Source organism: Equus caballus, chromosome 8 (genome assembly GCF_041296265.1).
Source record: "Equus caballus isolate H_3958 breed thoroughbred chromosome 8, TB-T2T, whole genome shotgun sequence".
Taxonomy (NCBI): Eukaryota; Metazoa; Chordata; class Mammalia; order Perissodactyla; family Equidae; genus Equus; species Equus caballus.
The window spans coordinates 9566905-9589021 of NC_091691.1; the positions used below are offsets into that span (position 1 = coordinate 9566905).

At 43.1% G+C, this 22117-nt stretch overlaps 1 protein-coding gene across 4 annotated transcripts in view; it reads left to right on the forward strand.

Moving 5' to 3' along the window:
• TTC28 (tetratricopeptide repeat domain 28) overlaps positions 1-22117 on the forward strand; it is a 596893-nt gene that overhangs the window by 471355 nt on the left and 103421 nt on the right. For all 4 annotated transcript variants that reach the window (XM_023648122.2, XM_023648123.2, XM_023648125.2 and 1 more), the window contains 2 exons: positions 16836-18177; positions 19418-19941. In XM_023648122.2, the coding sequence (XP_023503890.1) occupies positions 16836-18177; positions 19418-19941 (1866 nt within the window). The remainder of the gene's footprint in view (positions 1-16835; positions 18178-19417; positions 19942-22117) is intronic.

Consider the following 22117-nt stretch of genomic DNA (forward strand, 5'->3'; position numbering starts at 1 on the left):
GTTGAGGAAAGCCTATCTTGGTTGTTCTTGGAGGAACAGGGGTTAGGGGAGGTTGGTTGTTTATTGCTCCCGTTTTCTACTTTAAAAGGTACCTAAAAGCCGTAAACTGGATAAGTGTGATGCTGTTTTCCTTAGGTTGTATCTCTGCACTCAGGTAAATAATGCAGTATGCTTCTTAGAGACCTCAGTTGTAAATGCTCTTATATATCAAAATTTCAGCAAAATGACTGATTTCAACTCTTGACAGAGAATGTTTCCTAGCCCAGTCCAGAGAAAAGTTACCTGTGTCTCCCAGGCCTGGTGACCCACTGGTTCCTCCTGACAGTAACAGATGTTTTTAATAGGGCTTGACTTTGTAATGATTATAGTTACATCAAATCTTTTAAGAATCAATTAAACAATGTGTTTCACTTTATTAGAATATTTTAAAAATTGGCTAGGTCACAAACTGTTCTGTAGAACCCGTCTTCTGGGAGATGTGGATAAGGCTGTCTTGCTGTGCTCAGATCATTTGGGATACCAGATCCCCCTCCAGGAAATTCATCCTGCACAGTAGCATATGAAAGGTCCTGAGAAGTCCTGTATTAACTTTGTTTAGCCCAGTGTTTCACACTCACTTGACCATGGAAGACACATGTGTCTCTAGACAGCTGTTAGCATCTCATGGGGCACAGCTGCCTGTGGAGCAAGGTTTAGAAAACACAGAACTAGATGATTATTTTGCTATGACCCTATATTTACATAATGGCAGCCTTTCCCACCAGAAGGGAAGACATAGAACCTCTCGTTTTTCAATCTAAATTTACATAGTTTAAACTAGGGAGTGAGTCCTCAGGCCATCAGATCTTGAGAACTGCCATCATTTCTGTGGAAATACTGTCTTGCATCTCTTAGACTGGAGTCACTGTATTTAGTGAACCGTCCTAGAGAGCGGAATTTGAAGAGGAATGTGGAGCGTGGATTAACTCAAATACCACGAGAGTCTGGAACTGCTGCCTAACAGTGGGTCACAAAACACTGGAAACCCACAGTCCTCCATGGATTACATTTGTGATTTTGATCGATCTGAATGATACATCCAGGGTCCAGCCCAATACTTAGATTATATAATTTCATGATTAGGTTATTTCATTATATTAAAGAAAGGCCACTTTTTCTTTTGGGGAACCATGCTTGTCCTTCATTGGCAACCCCTGGCCCCGTGTGGTTTAGGAACTGCTATCAGGATGGAGTGTTCCTGACTTCAGAAACTGGGGGACTTGGTCACTGTAGAAACCGCTCAGTGCTGCAGTAAATCATTTCCCATCTGCTTGAACGGAGAGCCAAACTTAGTCTCTCCACTCCTCTCCAGTCCGCTTTTAGGACCAAAGTATTCTCTCTTGTTTCATGTGTTGGTTTTTGCCTCAGGGGTACAGTGTCTTTCAGTAATAGAGAATATAGTGGCTTTGCTGCTTTCTAATTTCCATTTCCCCAGCTCCTCTAAGGACTCTAGATGGATATGTGCAGTCTCTAAGCCCCCAGTGTGGTATTTTTTTTCACCTAATTTATGCAGATGCCTCATAAGAGAAAACTCATCCTTTTGTCTCTTACCCAGCTTTTTGTAATGAACTATGCAACATTTTTTTTAATTTAATGGATGAGTATTTTAAAGCATTTGTGAATTACTTACAAATGTATTTTTATTAATTTTATTAATGATTTTTTTTTAAATCACTGTTAAGCCGATTACTTAACTGCTTGGTGATAATTCTTTTTTCAAACAGACCTTTACGAACTATTGCAGTTAAGAAGCACATCATAAAAAGAAATATGAATCCTCTTGCTGTCAGCCTACACAGTAGTGATGTGTACAGTTTTGTGGTACCACAGTTCAAGGTGTAAAAGCATTCCTTACTATTTTTCCCCCCACTGAAAAGAGCCTTTGGCAGCCTCGGTAGTCGTTAGAGTGAGCACCTAGCAGCAGAGGCCTTTGTGTGCTGTTTGTCGAGGCCCCGTCCCTGCACCTGTTTCCCTACTCTGTGACTGCGCCTCCCCCACCAGGTCGTGAGCGGGAACCCTGTGTTCATGATCTCTTATTCCCCATGCCCACTTCAGCACTACAGTAAATGTTTGCTGAAAAGATGATAAAGGCATTTTAGCAAATTATGTCCAAGCCAACAGAGATTAATAAGTCAAGTTATTTTTCACTTTGGAGGACTCACAGAACCTGATCCTAAGGAGATGAGATCGGAAACAGGTACATACTAACAGTAACCAGCTGTCTGACTTTGGGTAGGTTGCTCCCCTTCTTTGTACTTCAATTTCTCCATCTGGAAAATGAATGATTAATAACTTTGCATCCCTCTGAGTAATACTATAAAGATAAAGGGAAGAGAGAGATGAGAGCACGGTGAGCTCTTTGGAGGCATGATCTGTGTAACACTCAGTCATTGTAATTGCCACTGTTACTGTTTCTCTAGGGTGTACAATGTATTCAGTTTGCTCTGTTGAAGCACACAGAGGAGAGCTAGCTGGAGTGGAGGGTGTGTACTGGTGAGGCATGGGAGACGAAGTTGAGAGCTAGCTGGAGTGGAGGGTGTATACTGTGAGGCATGGGAGACTAAGTTGGTTAGCAGTTGAGAACCCATCCAGTTTAGTATCGATCTTTTCAGTGTTGGGGAACCTCTGGGACTTTGTCCTGAAGAATTACCTCCCCTGACCCCCATTCGAAGTTGATGAAGTGAAAACCTGAGACAACTGGAAACCCATGACTAGATCTCAGGTGAGCAATCTAGAGATGATTTAAAAGGCACTGGGCATAGATAGTACCTCCCCAAATTCCGCTTTCACTACCTACATCCTGCTCACAGAAGCTTCATTTATTGCTCAGATGCCATTAAATGCTGTCAGATATACTGGTTAAGAGCTTGACCTTTAGAATCAGACTGCCTGGGTTCAAATCCCAGCTTGCTGCTCTCTAGGTGTGTGATGTCAGGCAAGTTCCTTAACCTCCTTGTGACTCATCTGGAACATCAGAATAATTATAGTGCTTAATTCATAGGCCCCTGTGAGAATTACATCAACACAGGTACAATGCCTAAAACAGGGCCTGGCACGTAGTATGTCCTTGATCATTTTAGCTATTAAAGTAGATGCTATTACACACCAGGGATTGAGCTAGGCGCTATGTACATCGTCGTCTGTCATCTAGCTGTAGATCTGAGGCTGGGGTTTGGCCAGTACCCAAGCACATGGAGAATGGGGCCAACTCCATTGGAGCACAAACCATGCACTTTATTTATGAATAAATATTAGGTACACCTTGCTATATTTGAAGCTCAAACAGGAAAAAAATAGAGATAGATGAAAAATTGCTACAGAATAAGGGAGAAGCAGCATTGATTCTCAGAAGGGAAGCAGACCTTTAAAAATTGTTCACTGTAGGAACTAAGAGAAAAGTTTACACAAGTTTGGCATCCTTAGCAGATGCAAAAAGACGTGAAATAGGAGTGGAAGATCATAAGGAGAAAGGAGGTTGATATGGGAAAAAAGAATCAGATGAAAAAGAAGATGGGTGATGGAAGGAAGAATTGCAAGGAACCTAAAAATGTAAAATCTGAAATAAAGGTAGAACTGAGCGCAACTGATCCAGGGGGAAACTGAGTCCACGATATGGAGAACAGGCTCTGTTAGAGCATAGAGGAAAAGAACAAACAAGTGAAGACAAGAGTTAGGAAGTGTGACTGGAGGCCTTGAGGGTCTTCTTTTTCTCATCTGCTCCCACATTTCAGTTGGCCAGTGTATTGTAAAGTGGCTTCTGCTACCAAGAGAACTTTGAACCTGCCGTGTATCTGTCAACTGCCCTGCTTTGTTTCCTTGACCAGTACCAGAAAATGTGTTTCTTTTGCCACATCCTTCACCCCCATTTCGAACGACTCTTGTTCCGTGTGATACCCCTGACAGCCGTAACTGATGTCGTCCTATCCCGGCACTTCCTAAGAATGGCTTAGTTATTTTACATTGTGAAAACACTATCAGAAGAGTTACTGAACTAAAAACATTTCTTTTTATTCTACAAAGCAGAGCTGTAGAGAGCAACGTAATGACCATTTTCATTACCAAGAAACTTGAGAAATGATTGTCTACATTCTTTAAACCCGTATTGAATGATATAATTGTAAGCAAATACCTAACTGCAGATACCCATCATAAAGTCCTTTTTATTATTATCTTCCTTTACGAACCTGGTCTTAGTTTAATTATGTTTAAAAACCTGTACATATAATATGATCTTTTTTTTTTTTTTTTGAGGAAGATTAGCCCTGAGCTAACATCTGCTGCCCATCCTCCTCTTTTTATTGAGGAAGACTGGCCCTGAGCTAACACCCATGCCCATCTTCGTCTACTTTATATGTGGGATGCCTGCCACAGCATGGCTTGCCAAGCGGTGCCATGTCCACACCCGGGATCTGAACCAGCAAACCCCAGGCTGCCAAAGTGGAACGTGCGAACTTAACTGCTGTGCCACCTAATATAATCTTAATAGTATAAACAATCCACACCAACACAAAAACAGATTGTCAGGAACCCTACTAACGTGTTAGCAATGATTGTCTCTGGTAAGATAGATAGCTATATAGAGGTTTTCTGTGTTTCATATTTTCTACATTGAATATTATAACAGTAATACTTTGGCTAAGAAACAGAAAATCTGATTTATAGTGGCTTAAACAAATAGGGGCTTATTTTTCTCACAAAACAAGTGTGAGGCACCTGACCTTGGTTCAGAGGTTGTGGATAACAGGGCCTATTACTCTGCAATTCTCTTGGCCTTTCTCTCATGCTAGGTCTTTATGCCTCATGGTCACATTATGGCTGCTGCAGCTCCAGGCATCATGACTTGTTCAAATCAGGAGAAGCAGGAGATGCTGAGCCAGCTGCTTTTGTATCCTTTTATCAGAAAAGGAAGAGCTTTCCCTAAAATGCTGGCAGATTTATGCTTTTGTCTACTGACCAAAATAGTGTCTTTGGACCAACCCTGGCTTCAAGGGAGGCTGGGAAAGTGAATAGTTAGCTTTTCAGCCCCATAGCCAGAGGCAGCAAGAGAGAAGGAGGAAGTTGGAAATGAGTGTTGGCTGAGCCAAACTTTTCTGTCTGCCAGATGCATTTTTTAACATGTGTTATTTTTATAATTGAAAAAATATTTTTGAGATTCTTCAATTTCGATTATAGAATCTCAATAACGTAAAAATATGCACAACAAAAGGACAAAAAGAAAGCCACAGAAGCATTAAAGTTGTCTGGGTCTTGACACTAATGGTATTCTGCGTTAGCATTCTGTATGTGATCAAAGGGGAGAGACTGGGTGGTTCCTTTATTTATATGTGCATGGAAGAAGTGGTTGGCTGGAGATAGGAGTGTAGATGGACAGCTGACTGGTCTGGCAGGACAGACAGACAGGAATCCACCCCTTCCTGATGTAGGAGATCTGAAGTGTGTCAAGAATCAGCAAGTGTTTTGGGAAGCCCACGTTTAGGTGATTTCTACAGGTTTCTCTGATCCTATGAGTCTACAACTTGAATAAAGGAGGTAAATGGGGTTTCAGATTTAAAGCTGTTCACAAAAGCTTTCTAGGTGGACATGTTTCAGTATAATCTGTGATATGCCTAAGTGAGCCAGCCTCAGGAGCCTCTAATTTCCTAAGTTAATCCCTCTCAATTAAACAGAAAGGGAAGAAAAACTGAAAGCAGGAAATGGATTCACAATTTCAATCCCATTTTGCTCTTTTCCATGTTTTCAAAATTACCCTAACCAAAAGTCCATGTACTAATAGAAAAATGAGCAGAATATATGAATCACTTGTTTTAATAGCATTATGCTTAATCTAGCTAGAACGCTTCACACAATCATAGAGTTTGAGTTTTCTATCCAGTGTAAATTTCTAAAATGAAGCTTTTCAGACCCGATTGCCTTGGGAAAGCAGATTTCATAATTTGCTCTCCAGCCTTGCTGGAAAATCCATCTGCTTTGCAATTGAATTTGCAAAGTGAAATCATTTTGAAGGGCTGTTCTTTTGGCCTGCTCTTCTGCTCCTCCTCCCTTTCCCTGTCTGTTTCCAGGACTCCCTGTTGGTCTGGGCAGGCTGTGCCATCCCCTCCTCCTCTCTGGGCTGATGGAATGTTGTGGCCCTGGGGCATGGGCTTTGTCCTCACCCCAAATTGCACGGCTGAATTCTCCAGCAGTTGCTGCTTTGGACCCTCAGAGGGACAAAGTAACCCAGGGGAAGAGCGCTGGGGTGGGAGGCGTGGGCCTGAGTTCAGGTCCTAGCTCTGTAACCTAGTGACCATGTGGCTTTTGTGAGTGTCTTCAAATGCAGACCCAGCCACCCTGCCTTTGTCCTAGAGTGAAACAAGATAGTGGAGGCCCGAGGACTTTGACAACTGACAAGTGCCATAAAATGTTAGATTTAATTCCGCTCAGCAATTCAGCAAACATTTTTGGGAACCTTGAGCTTTAGGTTATCTGAGGCATATCCATTAGGTAGTTCGATTTATGAGACTTATGTCTAGGAGAGATCTCCAAGCTGGCATTGCATATTTGGGAGTCACATAGTAGGTTCTTAGTGTCACGGTGTTGAATGAGATCACAAAGGAGAATTTCGTATATTGTTGTCATTATTATTACTGCTGCTACTATTTTTATTATTTAGGAAGTGTTCCCCTCTCCCTTATTATCATAGTGAAATTGGGAGGAAGCTCATATGTAGGTATTTTTAAATTTATCTTCTTAATGAATGAATTACATTTCACAGGTAAAAAACTGGTGAAGGCAATCAGTTAGTGAGGCAAATTTTAAAATTGTTTTCCAGTTTCTCAGTCTTTTGCTTAAATTATGGGATACCAGCCCAAAGACTTCCCAATTAATTAGCTTTGAAGATTTATTTTAACAACGTAAACTGGATGACCATACAGAAACGGAATTTTTTTTTCAGATTATTAATTAGTACCAGGGTGTAAAATCGCCTTAGAGCATCTGGTGTGTCTCGGTACAGTCCGTTGGCCTTTAGGGGTGGCTTCTTCACTGTGCAAGACTTTCCCACATGTTGCAGGCTGTTTGATACCCTGAGCCCACCTACAGCCTGCCAGTTTGGGCCCCCAGATATTTTGACAACCAAAAATGCCCCACCACATTTCCAAATACCCCCAGGGGGCCTCTGCCATATGCACGCACTGAGACCCTTAAGGAAATGGGCCCCGTTATCACATCACATGCAGAGCTTGGTTATAATGTTCTCAGAGCCCATAATTTTGCACTCTCCTTACATGAGATGATCTGGTATCAAGTTCCCTTTCGTGTACTCACTTTGGAAATATGATGGCATCTAAGACTTAGAGTGAATTGCACTCTATACAATAATGCTAGAGGGAGTGGCGATTTTGATTTTGTTATTTGTAATACTTAGGACTATAGTTATTGAAGCTGTCTGGAATAGTACCAATACCCTAGAAAATGGAGACTCACACCTTGGCATTCACTTTGTTTGATCTTTGGAATAGCCATCCGAGAGAGATGAAAACTTGAGGCCAGGAGAAGCAGTAACTTTTGTAAGAACGTAAGAGTGAAGTGGTAGAGCCAGGCATAGAGAACTTCCAGTGCTGGCCACATTGCCTGTCCACCATAAAGTACTATCTCCAAGTAACTAGCACTTCTGGATGGTTAAAGCTGGTAAAATAGGGCCCATGGCACAAATTGCAGCAAAGTCTAGTAGTGATAGGCTAAGGGCATAGGCAGATTACTGGGGCAAAGTCAGCTGAGCATGCAACAGGTATAACTTTCGATTGCTTGCTTGTTTATAACTTGTTTCATTCCATAAAGGATTTTACTTAGCTTACAATCTCAAATGATGATACTATAGAAATAGAAAATCAAGATCAGGGAAATACAAATAAAAGTAGAAACCAAGATCAGGGAAAAAGAGCCCAGACATGCAACCCATAAAGGTTAACATAGTTGTTGTAGTAGAGTTTCATATTTGAGTCAGAGCTTCCTGGCGGCCAAAGCAAAAAGAAAAACACATAATTCTCATTACCCAAAGGATGAGAGCATAGAATTCCTCAGGGGAAAGAAAGCTGAATTCTAAAAGAAATTTCTTAAGAGAGATTTTATATAAGGGATTCTGGTAACAAAATTTATGGTATCAATACAGTTTTGACAGCAAAGATTATAATAGATTTCAGTGTGCTTTTTCTAGTAGCAAAATTGAATCAAAAACAAATAACTAATCCTGGGGCATTAAGATTAACCTTTAATTCACTGAAGCCTACTCTGTGCGGGTCCAAGGTAATTTGGTTTGTTTATAGATTTTAGTGGTCTCTCCTGATCCAGAGCTAGAATTTAAAACATCCAGAGGTGTAGCTGATGTAGTTTCCCTCAGGAAACTCCTATTAATAGGTGTCTCTCTTCTCACACAGGCTTTGTCAGCACAGTTTGAAACTGTAGGTTATGGTGAGGGTTTGGAAGGTTGATATTAGATGGTACGTTCATCAGGAGGTACTAGGGTCTGGTACAGTAACAGCAGCTCACAAATCTTGGTGGCCGCAAACAACAAAGTATTATATTTATACACAGCCTACTACAGGTTTGTGTAACCTTCACAGGCAGCTCACTAATCCAGGCCTGCCATGGCTCCATCTTGCTATAGCGGCACCATCCGGCACACACAGCTACCACAGTCAATGAGGCACGGGAAGAGAGAGCATGGAATATTGTACTCCAGCTCTTAAACATTTGTCTGGAAGTAACGCATGACTTTACACACATTTCATTGTGCAAAGAAAGTCACTTGGCCACACCTAACTTCTCCTGGGTGGGGAAAATACACGTCTAGTGTGGAAGAGAACCAGAGAGTAGGGAACATTAGTAAAGTCTGCCACAGATCAGGGAGAAAGGCAGTGCAAGCCAAGCAAATGGGATGAGAAAGTCAGGCATACGAGGCAGGGTGGGATGGAGTGGAAAGGCGAGTGGAGCTGCTTGGCTGCTGGCATAGCATAAAGAGCCTACATGGGACAGGAACAGCTGGGTTGGACCTGGATTTTGGAAGCTTGTAAATGCCGTTTTAATTGGTCTATACTTTACTCTGCAGGCCAGAGGGACCCTCACAAGGTGCTCCAGGGAGGTGGGACTGGTCCAGTTTTTAGAGGCTCAGCTCAAGGGAGGGGCAGAAGCAGCTATCTCAGCATTTCAGTGATTCTACCCCAGGCCTCGAAGCAAAAGAAATGTTTGTTTCATATTGAAACTAACTCCCTGTAACATTCTCTGCATTATGAACTTGTGAGGGTGCCTCTCACCTCTTATTGCGATCCAGAATGAAAACCAGGCACACTTTGCCTCTTCCAAACAGTGACTAATGGCGGGGCTTGGCCCGGCAAGCCCAGCATATTTTTCACTCTGCTCTGGGCTTCCAACCAAGTTCTCTCGCAGTGGTCTGGCCACAGCCGTTAGGGATGACTGTGCCCAGCACTTCCTACCTCCTCATCCATCTCTGGAGCGCCCCTCTCCAGCCACCTCCTTTTTAATTGGTTTAATTATAGCTTCCCCTACTTCGTGGCCCAATTAATCTTCCCCACTGCCTCAGGTTTTACAGCTGTACAGGCCCAGGGAATTTCAGAGCTATTCACCTGCAGTCTTGGTTTTTTAACTATCCAAGGGAAGTAGGAAGTGGGGCCATATATGAAGGCAGTGAAAATATCTGTGGGCTCCACTGGGCTGCAGACGGGCTTCTTGTCACTGTTATTTAGCCCAAGCCTTTGGGATGGTGGCAGGAGGGGGCTGCAGAGGAACTGACTCTGCCTCTGTTCAGGCTAACGGGAGTTTGAGGGCCAGGGATTAGCAATTAGGACTTCTCTGTTTTTCTTTTAAGTACATTTTATTTCCTCCAAGTTTGGTTATAAGATGAATAAGTTCTGGGGATCTAATGTACAGCATGGTAGCTGTAGTTAGTAATATTTAGTGTATACTTGAAATTTGCTAAGAGGGAAGATATTAAGCATTCTCACCACAAAAAGGTAATGGGCGTGTTAATTAACTTGCTTGTGGTAAACATTTCACAATGTATATGTGTATCAATTCGTCACATTGTATGCTCTGTACAATGGTATTTGTCAATTATACCTCAATAAAGCTGGGGGGGAAATGACAGATAGTTTCCATTGGAGTGTGTTTGTGGGAGGGAGAGGTGGCATGTGCAGGGATTTCCTTGACCTTATTATAGCGGGCTCCTTAGAACTGAAACAGAAGGGAAGGGCAATTGGGATCTGGGACAGAAGTGCCACTGAACTCTCAATGTCACTGAAGACATCCTAAATTGCTGTTGAAGCAAAGAAGATAACAGGCTCTTAACTTCACTTATCCCTTGGAGTAACAGGAAGAGCCTGGCGGGTTCGGTAGAAAAAGTAGACAGATGTAATTAAGATAAATGATGGCAGAAGAGACACACGTGATGGCCCAAGAATTCTCCGGAGGTGACACCCACACAGATGACTACTTCTGCCTCCTCCTACTACATTCCTGAGTCTCTTAGGATTTTCTGGTCTCTAATGTGTACTTCTGTGCTCTGTATACAAATTTAGCCAGGCTGTCAATCTGTTTTTATATAGCTTCCATAAGGTTGGTTTGCCACAACAGTATACTAATGTTAATAAGGAGGAAATGGGTGCAAAATCATGTCCACCTTTCACTAGAAGACATTCCAGCTTCGTTTCAGAAGGGGAGCAGGTGAAAGAGCATGGACTCCTGAGTCGGAAGAACCTAGGTTCCACTATCAGTCCTGCCGCTTAAAGCTGTGTGGGCCTGAGTAAGTCCTTGAAGCTCCTGGGTCTCTGAGACCACAATGTTGACCTCACAGGATTGTTTTGAGGTGTGAATGACATCATTAAGTAGAGAACCAGCCCATGTTCTCAGGAAAAGTTTACCCCCCAGGAAGGTGCTCGTAGCTGAAATCATATGACAAGTAATTTTGGAATTATCTGCCATTTTAAAATATCTGTTCCTTTGCTGTCCTCCACTGGCAAAAATAATGGAGACTTGTTTCCAGGTACATAAAAAGTAACCTGAAAATGAGTTAGATAAAACATCCAGTTGGTTGCATTTCTAACATAGAGCAGTTTGCTGTCTTGCCTTTGATTCCAGCCATCTGTTTACTAACCAGCTCTGTCCCGTCCTCCCCACCCCAAGCGTTGAGATATTTTAGGTACAGTGTAGAAGAACCCTGTGGAAATTTGAGAAGGAGAGGATCCAGGGGACCTAAAGATGTCTATAGTTGGAATAATGGGTCCCCTGGAGAAACGTGCCACTTCTCCTGGTGAGAAGGAGGATTGAGAATATGCAGTGCTGTTTCTGTGGAGCAGGTTTTCTCAGCAGTTTTTACCATCCCCTCCCACCGTGCCTGTTTGATAGACAGGGTATCATCTTATCCTTTAAGATCATTTGAAATTGAAGGTAAAACTACGTATCATGACTATAAATAAATTAAAGCAATAGGACAAAGCACTGTGTTTTTTTCAATCTGTACATGTCCTCCTTTCAGCCTGGAGAAGGATATGGAGGCTGGTATAGGCTGACCAGCTGATTTCTTTTTCTACTGAGGTCCCAAAGACGGAAAAATGAACTTAAACATCCACATCAGGACTTAGCTATGAGGAAGAGTTTCCTGATCCAAAAGGGGCTACAGAAGAATGTGCAGTACAGATCTCTCTGCATATCTTTACTGTTTGATTAACTTTCTATTGTGGGAATTTTCATACACTCTCACACACACACACATGCACATACACAGAGAATAGTATAATGAACTTCCATGTATACATAACTCAATTATCAACAATTTGGTAATCTTGTTTCATCTATTTTCATAAACACGCTACATGCTTACCGTTCTCCCCCCTGCTGGAGTATTTTTAAAGCAAGCCATAGACATCATGTCATTTCGTCTGTAAATACTTCCATATGTATTTCTAACAGATGAGAACTTTTTAAAGCATGGCTACTGTTCCATGTCACACCTAGTAAGACTAATAACAGTCCCTTCATGTCTCCTGCATATCTTGAAAGCAGATGGGCTAGTACAGCTGAGGACAAATGTGGGTCAAAACTCTCTCCTTCAGCTCTGCCACTAACTCACTTCCTCTCACTGGGCCTGGGTCATGTCATTTATAAAGTGAGCCTCTTCCAGTCCCCAAATCTTATATTTCTTCTGCGAATAGCTGGTGATTTGGCTAGGATGGAGCAGAACTCACCCTGTTGGACAGCAGCAGGAAAGGATAGCTGAGCTCTTAAAGTCTCATTTGGATTGTGCACTATTAATAATCAGAACAATAATATTTTCAATAAATGAGAAGAGTGCTTCCATTGTTTATGGAGTTGCACTGAAACCCTGCTTTCAGAGAATTCACCAGTAGAAGGCAGCCAGAATTCATTGCCAAAATGCTAAATGTTCTAGTTTCAGTAGAAATTCTTCTGCTTGGCTTGTCCTGTTCACACCTCCCTTGGTCTTTGCTGGTAATGGTTAATAATAAAAGCAAATGTATTGAGCATTTACTCTGTCCCAGGCACTTGTCCTAGCTTCTCACCAGCATGATCTCCTTGGCTCTCACAACAGCTCTTTGAAGTAGGTAGTAGTATTTCCATGGCAGTAACCATTCCTGATGCATAGGTGGAGGCCAACTGTGGTGATGTATAAATTTATAACCGTGTGTTCTTTCTCTGCACGCCCTTGTGAGAACTCAGCTTTGTGAGGATCTTCTGCCCCACTAATCTTCATTTAATTGCCCTCTCGGCAGTACGTTGTCACCTCGTGCACCCCTGCTGACAGGCCCTCTGTAAGTCTTCATCTGAGTGACGGCCCTGGAAAATCAAGCTGTGGTCTCGAAGGGGAAGGAGGATCTGCAGATTACCTCCTCAGCACGTGCAGTCACTCTGCTGGCAGCTCTCAGGGCCGCCTTTATGTTGCCTCAACAAAGAGGAAGGCTGCCAAGAGTGTGTCATGTTCCGTTCAGAATTCTCCAGGCTGGCAGCGACTGGGACAGTAGAGACACGGGGCAGATGAAAAAATTCCCATCTCCGCCAGGCCCACCTCCTCTTACCCTTGCCTGTATCCCAAGTCTTTGTTTTGAGAATCTTCCTAGGATTCTTTATAGACCCTTGGAAGTGTCAGACGGAGGGGAAGAACAGGAGAAAAGGGGAATGTTCGGGCAAGCTGGCTGGGGGTCAGATCATTTTGCCATAACCAGCAGGCAGTTTCTTTCACAGATCATTGAACCCTGGGGAGCCATTATCATCCCAACTGCTCCCTATTAACTAGGCCAGACTCTTAAGGCCATGAGAATAAGAGACAGAGAATTCCTTTTCCTTTCTAAGTACTGCTCATACCGTGTTTAGATAGCATGCTATATAGTTTACAAAGCTTGTTGATATATGCTATTATGTTTTTCACACTATTTCTTTGAGATGATTATAGCCTGACCTTATTAATAAGAAAATGGAAAACACCAAAAAGTTTTCAATTAAAAAAAAAGAGGCTGAGAGACATAAAGTGGTCTCAAAGATACTAAGCTGAATGAGGTAGAAGCCAGTCTTGTAAAACAGGACTTCTGATTTAAAGTTCTGTGCCTTTTCCATTATAGTGTGCCTTCCAGATGCTTAGCCAGCTTCCTGTAGGATGGGGTATAAGTGGACAGGGTGGGAGGCTGGCCAGGAGACCTGTGTCTTGGTGGTAGGGAGCATGCAAAAAACCTGAGCTCCCTTGAGTGCTTTCTCGGAAGGTCTCTCACTGCTTGCTTCCCCTTAACGTCATCTTAGCAACAAAATAATGATCATATTGGCTTAAAAATCACTGCAAAGAAATCCCAAAGCTGTGGGGAAAAATGAACACAGAGGCATCGCTGCAGAAGAAAGTGCTCAGAGGGAGACACTCCTGCTGCCCTTGCTAGCTCTGACTCTTCGTGACTGTGGACTCATGGCTGGGCAGATATTTTGACCCTCATTTTAGAAATGCAGAAGCTGAGGAGAGAGGGAGTAAATGATTCATTCCCTCTAAGGATACCTGGAAAATTTAAATCTAAAAGTTTTACTCTTTAGATAAAAGCAGTTTAGCGATATAGGCCAAATTCAGGCCTTTAGAACTGCAATGTGTGTCACTAATAATTTTTCACCACTGAAAGTGTTCCAGGTGATGCTAAGGTATTGCCTCTTGGGGAGCTTAGAGTTTCTAACCTTGAGACAGGTTCTGAAAAACTCTGGTCCTTCCAGCTAGGATGCTGGTGACATCTCCAACCCAGGGAAGTGACCAGACCCAATCCCTGGGAATATTACTCCTCTTATTGGATCAGAGTTTCAAAAATACTTTCAGTAATTTTTAAACAAAGTGTTATATATTCGCTATAGAAAAAAATGCCTAAAATACAGATAAGCAAAAGGAAAAAACCATAATTTTACCACCCAAAGATTACTGTTAACATTTAAATAAATTTTATTCTCTATGTGTATGTATAGATATAAATATATATGTCTATGCACACACCCTATTAATGTTTTTATTAAAATGTACTTCTTTGTGACCGTATATCCTATTAATGTATTGTAATTTTTCCCATATTGATATATAAACTTCTACTTCACCATTTGTAATGGCACCATGTTATTCCATTGTATAGACTACCATGATTTACTTAGTTTTTTAAAAAAATTATGAAGTAGTTTACTCATACAAGAAAATACAGAAAAGAATTACCATAGTTTATTTAATCTCTACCACCTCAAGAATTCCCTTTCCTGGAAGCATATAGTAATTTCAGTAACTAATATTTGAATTTCACTTTACAATGTACAATGCACTTGCACATACATCATTTCATTTGATCTTCACTACTACCCTCTAATGGTATCAAGAATATTATTTTCCTCATTTTATAGATGAACTAAAAAAAGTTCAGAGAGGCTAAATGATTTATCCAGTACCCTAAGTCCAGTTAATGTCAAAGAGATGGCTGGGCCCAGAGATAGGTGCCACTCCTGTGGCAGGGCAGACCTCCACCTCAGGCAGAGGAGGAAGTCGGGACCAGAAGAGTGGCCCTGACATGCTCCTCTCTCCCCGCCTCACTTCAGCAGCTGTTATGTGTACTGACATTATTTGTTTCATGACTTCTTCCTTATGACCCTGTGTGCTTTCTGAGGGCAGATTCGTGTCTTCATTGTTCTCTCTACCCCTGCTGCCCACCACAAGGCTTAGTACACAATAAATACTCAGTTAATGTTTGCTGGGTCAGTGTGTAAGTGAATGGATGAATGAATGAATGACAGGTCTCATAGAGATAAATAAATTACAGAGACAGGATGTTGACAGTTTTCTTTCTCAGTGACCGTTTTCAGTTCAGACATTTTAAGAACCCATCTTGGTGTTTTTGAGTTTTTGTACTTCTGCAGGTTTTGGTCACTCATGCATTGATGCATGGAAAAGCATGTTCGAAACCAAGAGCAAGGAGAAACCTGGTTGGATACTAGATTCCCTGTACCTTTTCCAGAGCCCCCCACCCCAGCCCGAACTGGGATGAACCAGGCTTTCCTCAAAGGCACCTCCCAAGTTACTTTTATGATATGCCTCATTTGGAGCTACTTTATATTTATGATATATCTCACTTTGAGCTGCTTGTAAAAACAATAGCTTAGCAGCTAGAGCATAGTTTATGAGCATTGTGTGAAGGACTATTATAGTTGACAGTAAAAGATGTATAGTAGAATTACAAGAAATTCTGGTACAAAAATTATTCAAATCCCATCACCTAACAAGGCAACTGTTTTTATTTTAATAATCCCCTCAAGGTCTTGTCCACGTGCACACATTTATTTTCCTAGTTGTTGTCACAAGGAACATGCAGCATTGTTTTCTGCATTTTTCACTTAACATTATTGTAAGAACGTTTTTCCCCCATTCTTCTGCATAGGCTTCATAATTATCTTTTTAATGACTGCATAATCCTCTCTTGAGTTGATATACCAACATGTGCTTATACAGTCCCCCAGTGTTTGTCATTTACGATGTTTCTGATTTTCCACTCATCTGTCATGCTGCGGTGAAGACTGTTACGCTATAGCTTTTGCATCTGTCGAATGATTTCCTTAGAATACATTACCTGAGTAGGATTGCAGGGTCTGAGCAAGACCATGTTTATGGTTCTTGCCCTGCTGCTGCTTCAAAGGCTATTGCAGTTTCTGTCCAGCGGTTAATGTCTTTACCAGTTTCAGGGCAACCTTGTCAATGTAGGGTATTGTTTAAATTTTTTGTTTGCTAATTTAGTAGAAGTAAAATGATACTTCAGGGTTGTTTTATTTTGCATTTCTTTGATTATTAAAAGAAATTAGCATTTCCCCTGTGGTTACTCTTTGTATTTCCTTGCACATGAGTTGTCTGCTCACACCTACTGTTCTTTGTCTATTTCAGTAAATTGGGGTCTTGATTTTTTTAAATCAAACCAAATGAAATCTTTACACACAATAGCTATTGAATTTTTTCATATATGTTTCATGTATTTCCCAGTATTGTGTTTGCCTTTTAATTTTAGATACATATTTGTAGTATGAAATTTATTTTTGTAATCAAATCTGTCAATTTGCCATTGCTTCAAAGCTTAGAAAGCTATACCCCCTCTGGAGAGCTGATAAATATTTAATTCTACCTTCTGTTATTTTAAATTCTTTAATTCATCTGGATTGTATTTGAGTATAAATTGAGTTGCAAATTACATTTGTTTCCAAATTGCTAATCGGTTATTCCAACGTTTTTCTGTTTTTATTCTCTTTCTCAGGAATCATACACCAGATGAAAGGCGATTATGATACTGCACTGAAGCTGCATAAGACCCACCTGTGCATCGCCCAGGAGCTGAGTGATTACGCTGCCCAGGGCCGTGCCTATGGGAATATGGGCAATGCCTACAATGCTCTGGGCATGTACGACCAGGCGGTCAAGTACCACCGGCAGGAGCTACAGATCTCCATGGAAGTGAATGACCGCGCCTCACAGGCATCCACACATGGGAACCTTGCTGTGGCCTACCAGGCCCTAGGTGCCCACGACCGAGCCCTGCAGCACTATCAGAACCACCTGAACATTGCCCGGGAGCTGCGTGACATCCAGAGTGAGGCCCGGGCCCTCAGCAACCTGGGCAACTTCCACTGCTCTCGGGGAGAGTATGTCCAGGCTGCCCCCTATTATGAGCAGTACCTCCGGCTTGCTCCTGACCTTCAGGACATGGAAGGAGAAGGGAAGGTCTGCCACAATCTCGGCTATGCCCATTACTGCCTTGGCCATTACCAGGAGGCGGTGAGATACTATGAGCAGGATCTAGCACTGGCAAAAGACCTTCACGACAAATTGAGCCAAGCAAAAGCTTACTGCAACCTGGGCCTAGCATTCAAGGCTCTGCTGAATTTCAACAAAGCTGAAGAGTGTCAAAAGTACCTACTGTCCCTAGCCCAGTCTCTGAATAATTCCCAGGCTAAATTTCGAGCCCTAGGGAACCTGGGAGATATATTCATCTGTAAAAAAGATATAAATGGTGCAATAAAATTCTATGAGCAGCAGCTGGGCTTAGCTCACCATGTAAAGGATAGAAGACTGGAGGCCAGTGCGTATGCAGCCCTGGGCACTGCATACCGAATGATCCAGAAATACGACAAGGCCTTGGGTTATCACACGCAGGAACTGGAGGTATATCAGGAGCTGAGTGACTTGCCAGGGGAGTGCAGAGCTCATGGGCACCTGGCTGCTGTCTACATGGCCCTTGGGAAATACACAATGGCATTCAAGTGTTATGAAGAACAGCTGGATCTAGGGCAGAAGCTGAAGGATCCAAGTCTAGAAGCCCAGGTCTATGGCAACATGGGCATCACAAAGATGAACATGAATGTGATGGAAGAAGCCATCGGCTATTTTGAGCAGCAGTTGGCCATGCTGCAGCAGCTAAGTGGAAACGAGTCTGTGCTCGACAGGGGCCGGGCCTACGGCAACCTGGGGGATTGCTACGAGGCCCTGGGTGACTATGAGGAAGCTATCAAGTACTATGAACAATATTTATCTGTTGCCCAGAGTCTGAATCGCATGCAAGACCAAGCTAAGGCTTACCGGGGTCTGGGAAATGGACACAGGTAAAAATGACAGAGGACAAATGTGGTTGATAAACCTGCACAAAGAGCAGTTGTGACAGTAACGCAACTTAATGTCTGCATGGCAGTTTATTAACTGTGGAGCATTTTCACACGTATCTCATTTGGTTCCTCTAATGAGTCTTTGAATTTAGCAGGGGATATTATTACCATTATGTTATGGAGGAAGACACTAAGGCCCAGAGAGATTACGTTAATATCCGAGATTACCCAGCTGAGAGTCAAACCCAGGGCTCTCTGACTCCAAGTGTAATGCCTTTCTGACTACTTCATAATGAGCAGGATAAAAAATCGGAATGGGAAAGATGAATGAACAAATTCAACTGATCTTTTCTGAATGCTCCCCACATTATATGAATGTGTTTATTAATACAACATCCATGCCCACCAATTACTTGAACCTCATTTTGTTGCTTTTAGGGAAAGCAGAGTGAAGAAACATACTATCATCATGCTTGGCATCTTGCATAGATATCTTGCTTAATATGTATAGCAATCCTGTATTACTTTAAATTTATTATCATCTGCTATGGGGTTGGGATTTATTATCATCCAGACACTGAGGCTCAGGGAAAGGAATTCATGTGCCCCCCACAACTGGTTTGGTCTTCTGCCAAAATCCATGCTCTTCCCACTCTTATCATGCCATCTCTTAGCAGCAAAAGAAGACACTGCTGGCCAAGGTGATGCTTCCCTTCTAAATGTGGGGAACCCGAGAAGGTGTCTGTGTCTGCAGAATATATGGCCTCTCCAGATAGGCAGGGGATTAGGGCTCCTGGAGTGGAGGAAGGGCAAGGGTCAAACTAAATCATCACCCACAGAGTGCTCTGAGAAGCTCAGGGTGAAAGATTTATGGCCATTGTAAAGTGATTTCAAAAACATAGTCTAAGCGGTAGTGGAAATTGGGAGGCCCGAAGAACCAAACAGTTCACTTGCTATCATTGTGCCTATTAATATATTTTATGTTTCCTCTGGGGTGTATATCCCATTGAATCTCAAGCTCTTGGGAAGGTCACTTAGGGATGACTTTTGAATTGCTTTCCAGATTATGAAATTCCCCTGCATCTCACTCTAAGGGCAAATGATAGATTTTAGCCAGAAGAGGAGTTAAGAGCTTCTATAGTAAGTGACAGTGACAAATGCTTTTCATTTTCTCAGGGGCTTTAGCATGTCTGCACCTGCACAAAATAATATCATTGCTTTTCTGTCTACCTACCCACAGGGCAATGGGGAGCTTGCAGCAAGCCCTTGTGTGCTTTGAAAAGAGGCTCGTGGTCGCCCATGAGCTTGGGGAGGCCTTTAATAAAGCCCAGGCCTATGGAGAGCTGGGAAGTCTGCACAGCCAATTAGGGAATTACGAACAAGCGATTTCCTGCCTTGAACGCCAGCTGAACATTGCTAGAGAGATGAAAGACCGAGCTCTGGAAAGCGATGCAGCCTGTGGCCTAGGGGGCGTTTACCAGCAGATGGGGGAATATGATACAGCCCTGCAGTACCACCAGCTCGATCTTCAGATAGCAGAGGAAACTAACAACCCCACATGCCAGGGCCGAGCCTACGGGAACCTGGGCCTGACGTATGAATCCCTGGGCACCTTTGAGAGGGCTGTGGTCTATCAAGAACAGCACTTGAGCATCGCTGCACAGATGAATGACTTGGTGGCCAAGACGGTGTCATATAGTAGCCTTGGAAGGACCCATCATGCTTTGCAGAACTATTCCCAGGCAGTCATGTACTTACAGGAAGGTAAGTGAAAAGGTCGATCATGGTCTCTCAGTCTCCTGTGAGATGGAGTTCAGAGACTACTCTGAAGAAAGTATGCACAGTTTGAGTGCCCACCTCTGCTTGGAGAGAGGATCTCAGAGGCCACATCATCAGTTCAACTCCAAAACCATGGTGTCCCCACTGAGTGTTCCTTAATAGTACAAAGGTGTTCCATTGTCCAGAATGCGTTACCCAGGTTGTCTTACTCTGCTAGCCAGCTGCCTAAGGAGCTGATATCATCCTTGCTTTTCAGAGCCCTCTGCTGCGTGGATAACATGTTCTCACACAAGATGAATCAAGTAAGATCTAATCGTATAAAATCTAAGGGCCTGAATCAGAGGAAAATGACCATCTGTTCCAAGCCCTGATGTCCCTCCAGAAAATCTCTAAGCTGTGTCAAAACTATGTGGAAGTCAATTTTGGTATGGCAGCTGAGGTCTAATCCAGCAGCATCAGTCTAAGGGTCATTCAAGCAGTTGACCAGGCTTCCTTCCCAGTGCTTATGACCCACAGTGCTTGGGCTGGTGCCACGGTCGTCTTGTTCCAGGAAAGCCCAGAAAGTGACTGCTCCTCCTGTTCCTCCTCCTCTCCTCCTCCTCTTCACCTCCTCTCTTCCTCCTGCATCAGATTCCATGCACTTACCTGAGCAGTCAGTGCTTGGATGCTTCCTTCCTCGTGAAGCAGAAGTCCCATAACAATGTGTTTACCTTCCACCTCCTTACACTGGAATGGAGCTTTCTACTCGGGAAAGCACTTCCCCTCACATGGGCACATTGCATCCTCTCGTCCTGGGAGGGCTTTTGCATATATAGTTTATTTAGTTGGATTTAATTCTCAGGTAGCCTTTAGAAGTGTATCTTTTTATTCCCATTAGCAGCCAAGTGACCTGAGGCTCAGAGAGTACAGTAGTTTGATCCTGACCATGTGGTCAGTCAGTGGTGGAGTGGGGCTCAGCCCAGGTTTTCTGACCCCAGGAACCACTGAAGACCCTGTATAGAATCATTTCTAAGCTCGCAAGAACAGAGCAGGCTTGGGGCAGTCGTATCGCTATTACTTCTGAGCCCCAGCTGGGAAGCCAGGAGAGAGGGAAGCAGGAAGCAAAGTAGAGAATGGGCCAGGGGCTGACGGTTCACTGTCCTCCTTTGCACAGACCAGGAATTGCTCTGGCCTGCAGGCTGAGAGGTTACTGAGAGGCTGGGAGCCACTTCCCAGACCTTATTTGGCTCCCACTCAGTGGGAACTCTGCCTCAATTAAATATGAGAGTTGGCTTTTGGTTTCCTGAAGCTTGACTGTAGTAAAATGCCAACAAACTGGGGGGCGATTTTCAGTTAAATTTGTGAAAACTGTTAAATTCAGGCCCAGCATATGACAACCTTTCAGCTGTGTTCTTTTGTACTCCTGAAATATTGTTTCCATGAAGCAGCTGCTTCGCCTGAGACGTTGTAACATACTTCTATATTTATGGAAAACTCCATTTCTTCATTGTTTTTTGTAATTTAAGTCTTGCAGAGATCTAAATTCTAATTGTGGCATCTCCATGGTGTCTGTTTCATGGATGTGCTCCACCAGAGAGCCTGGTGTGACTCGTGGACCAAAGCAGATGCCTCGTCTCGGGAGCTGTTCCAGGTGCAGGACACCTGGAAGGCGCTTTCTGAGTGCTCTGAGTCGGGTCTGCAGCCTCTTGCAATGAGGGAACAGTCCAGTTGGAAACCACCTCAGTGCTCTCTCTCTCCTGCCTTTCAGAGGGGGCTGAGGGTCTGCATCACTATCACGGGGTGGGGTGGCCTGGTCTGAGTCTTTTAACAAGCTCTCCAGGTGATTTGAATACACACCCCTGGTTAAAACCACTAGTCTCATCCAGCTTTTTCTCTTTCTGCAAATGAAGAAAGGGATCCTGGAGGGATTTAGCGACTGACCTGGAGTTTTGCAACTAGTTTTGGGCAAACTGGGCTTTAGGAGAGCTGGATGGGTGGATCAGATTCCTATAGAGGCAGAAGCCGATAGAAACTGGGCAGGACAAGTACCATGTCTGGTCAGTGGGCTTTTAACTATTGCTGAGCCTCTGACTAGGGGCCAGGGAGTGTCCTCCATGCTGGGAATCCAGCAGGGAACAAAGCACAGCCCCTGCTGGCACAGAACCTGCCTCCTGGGGGTGGG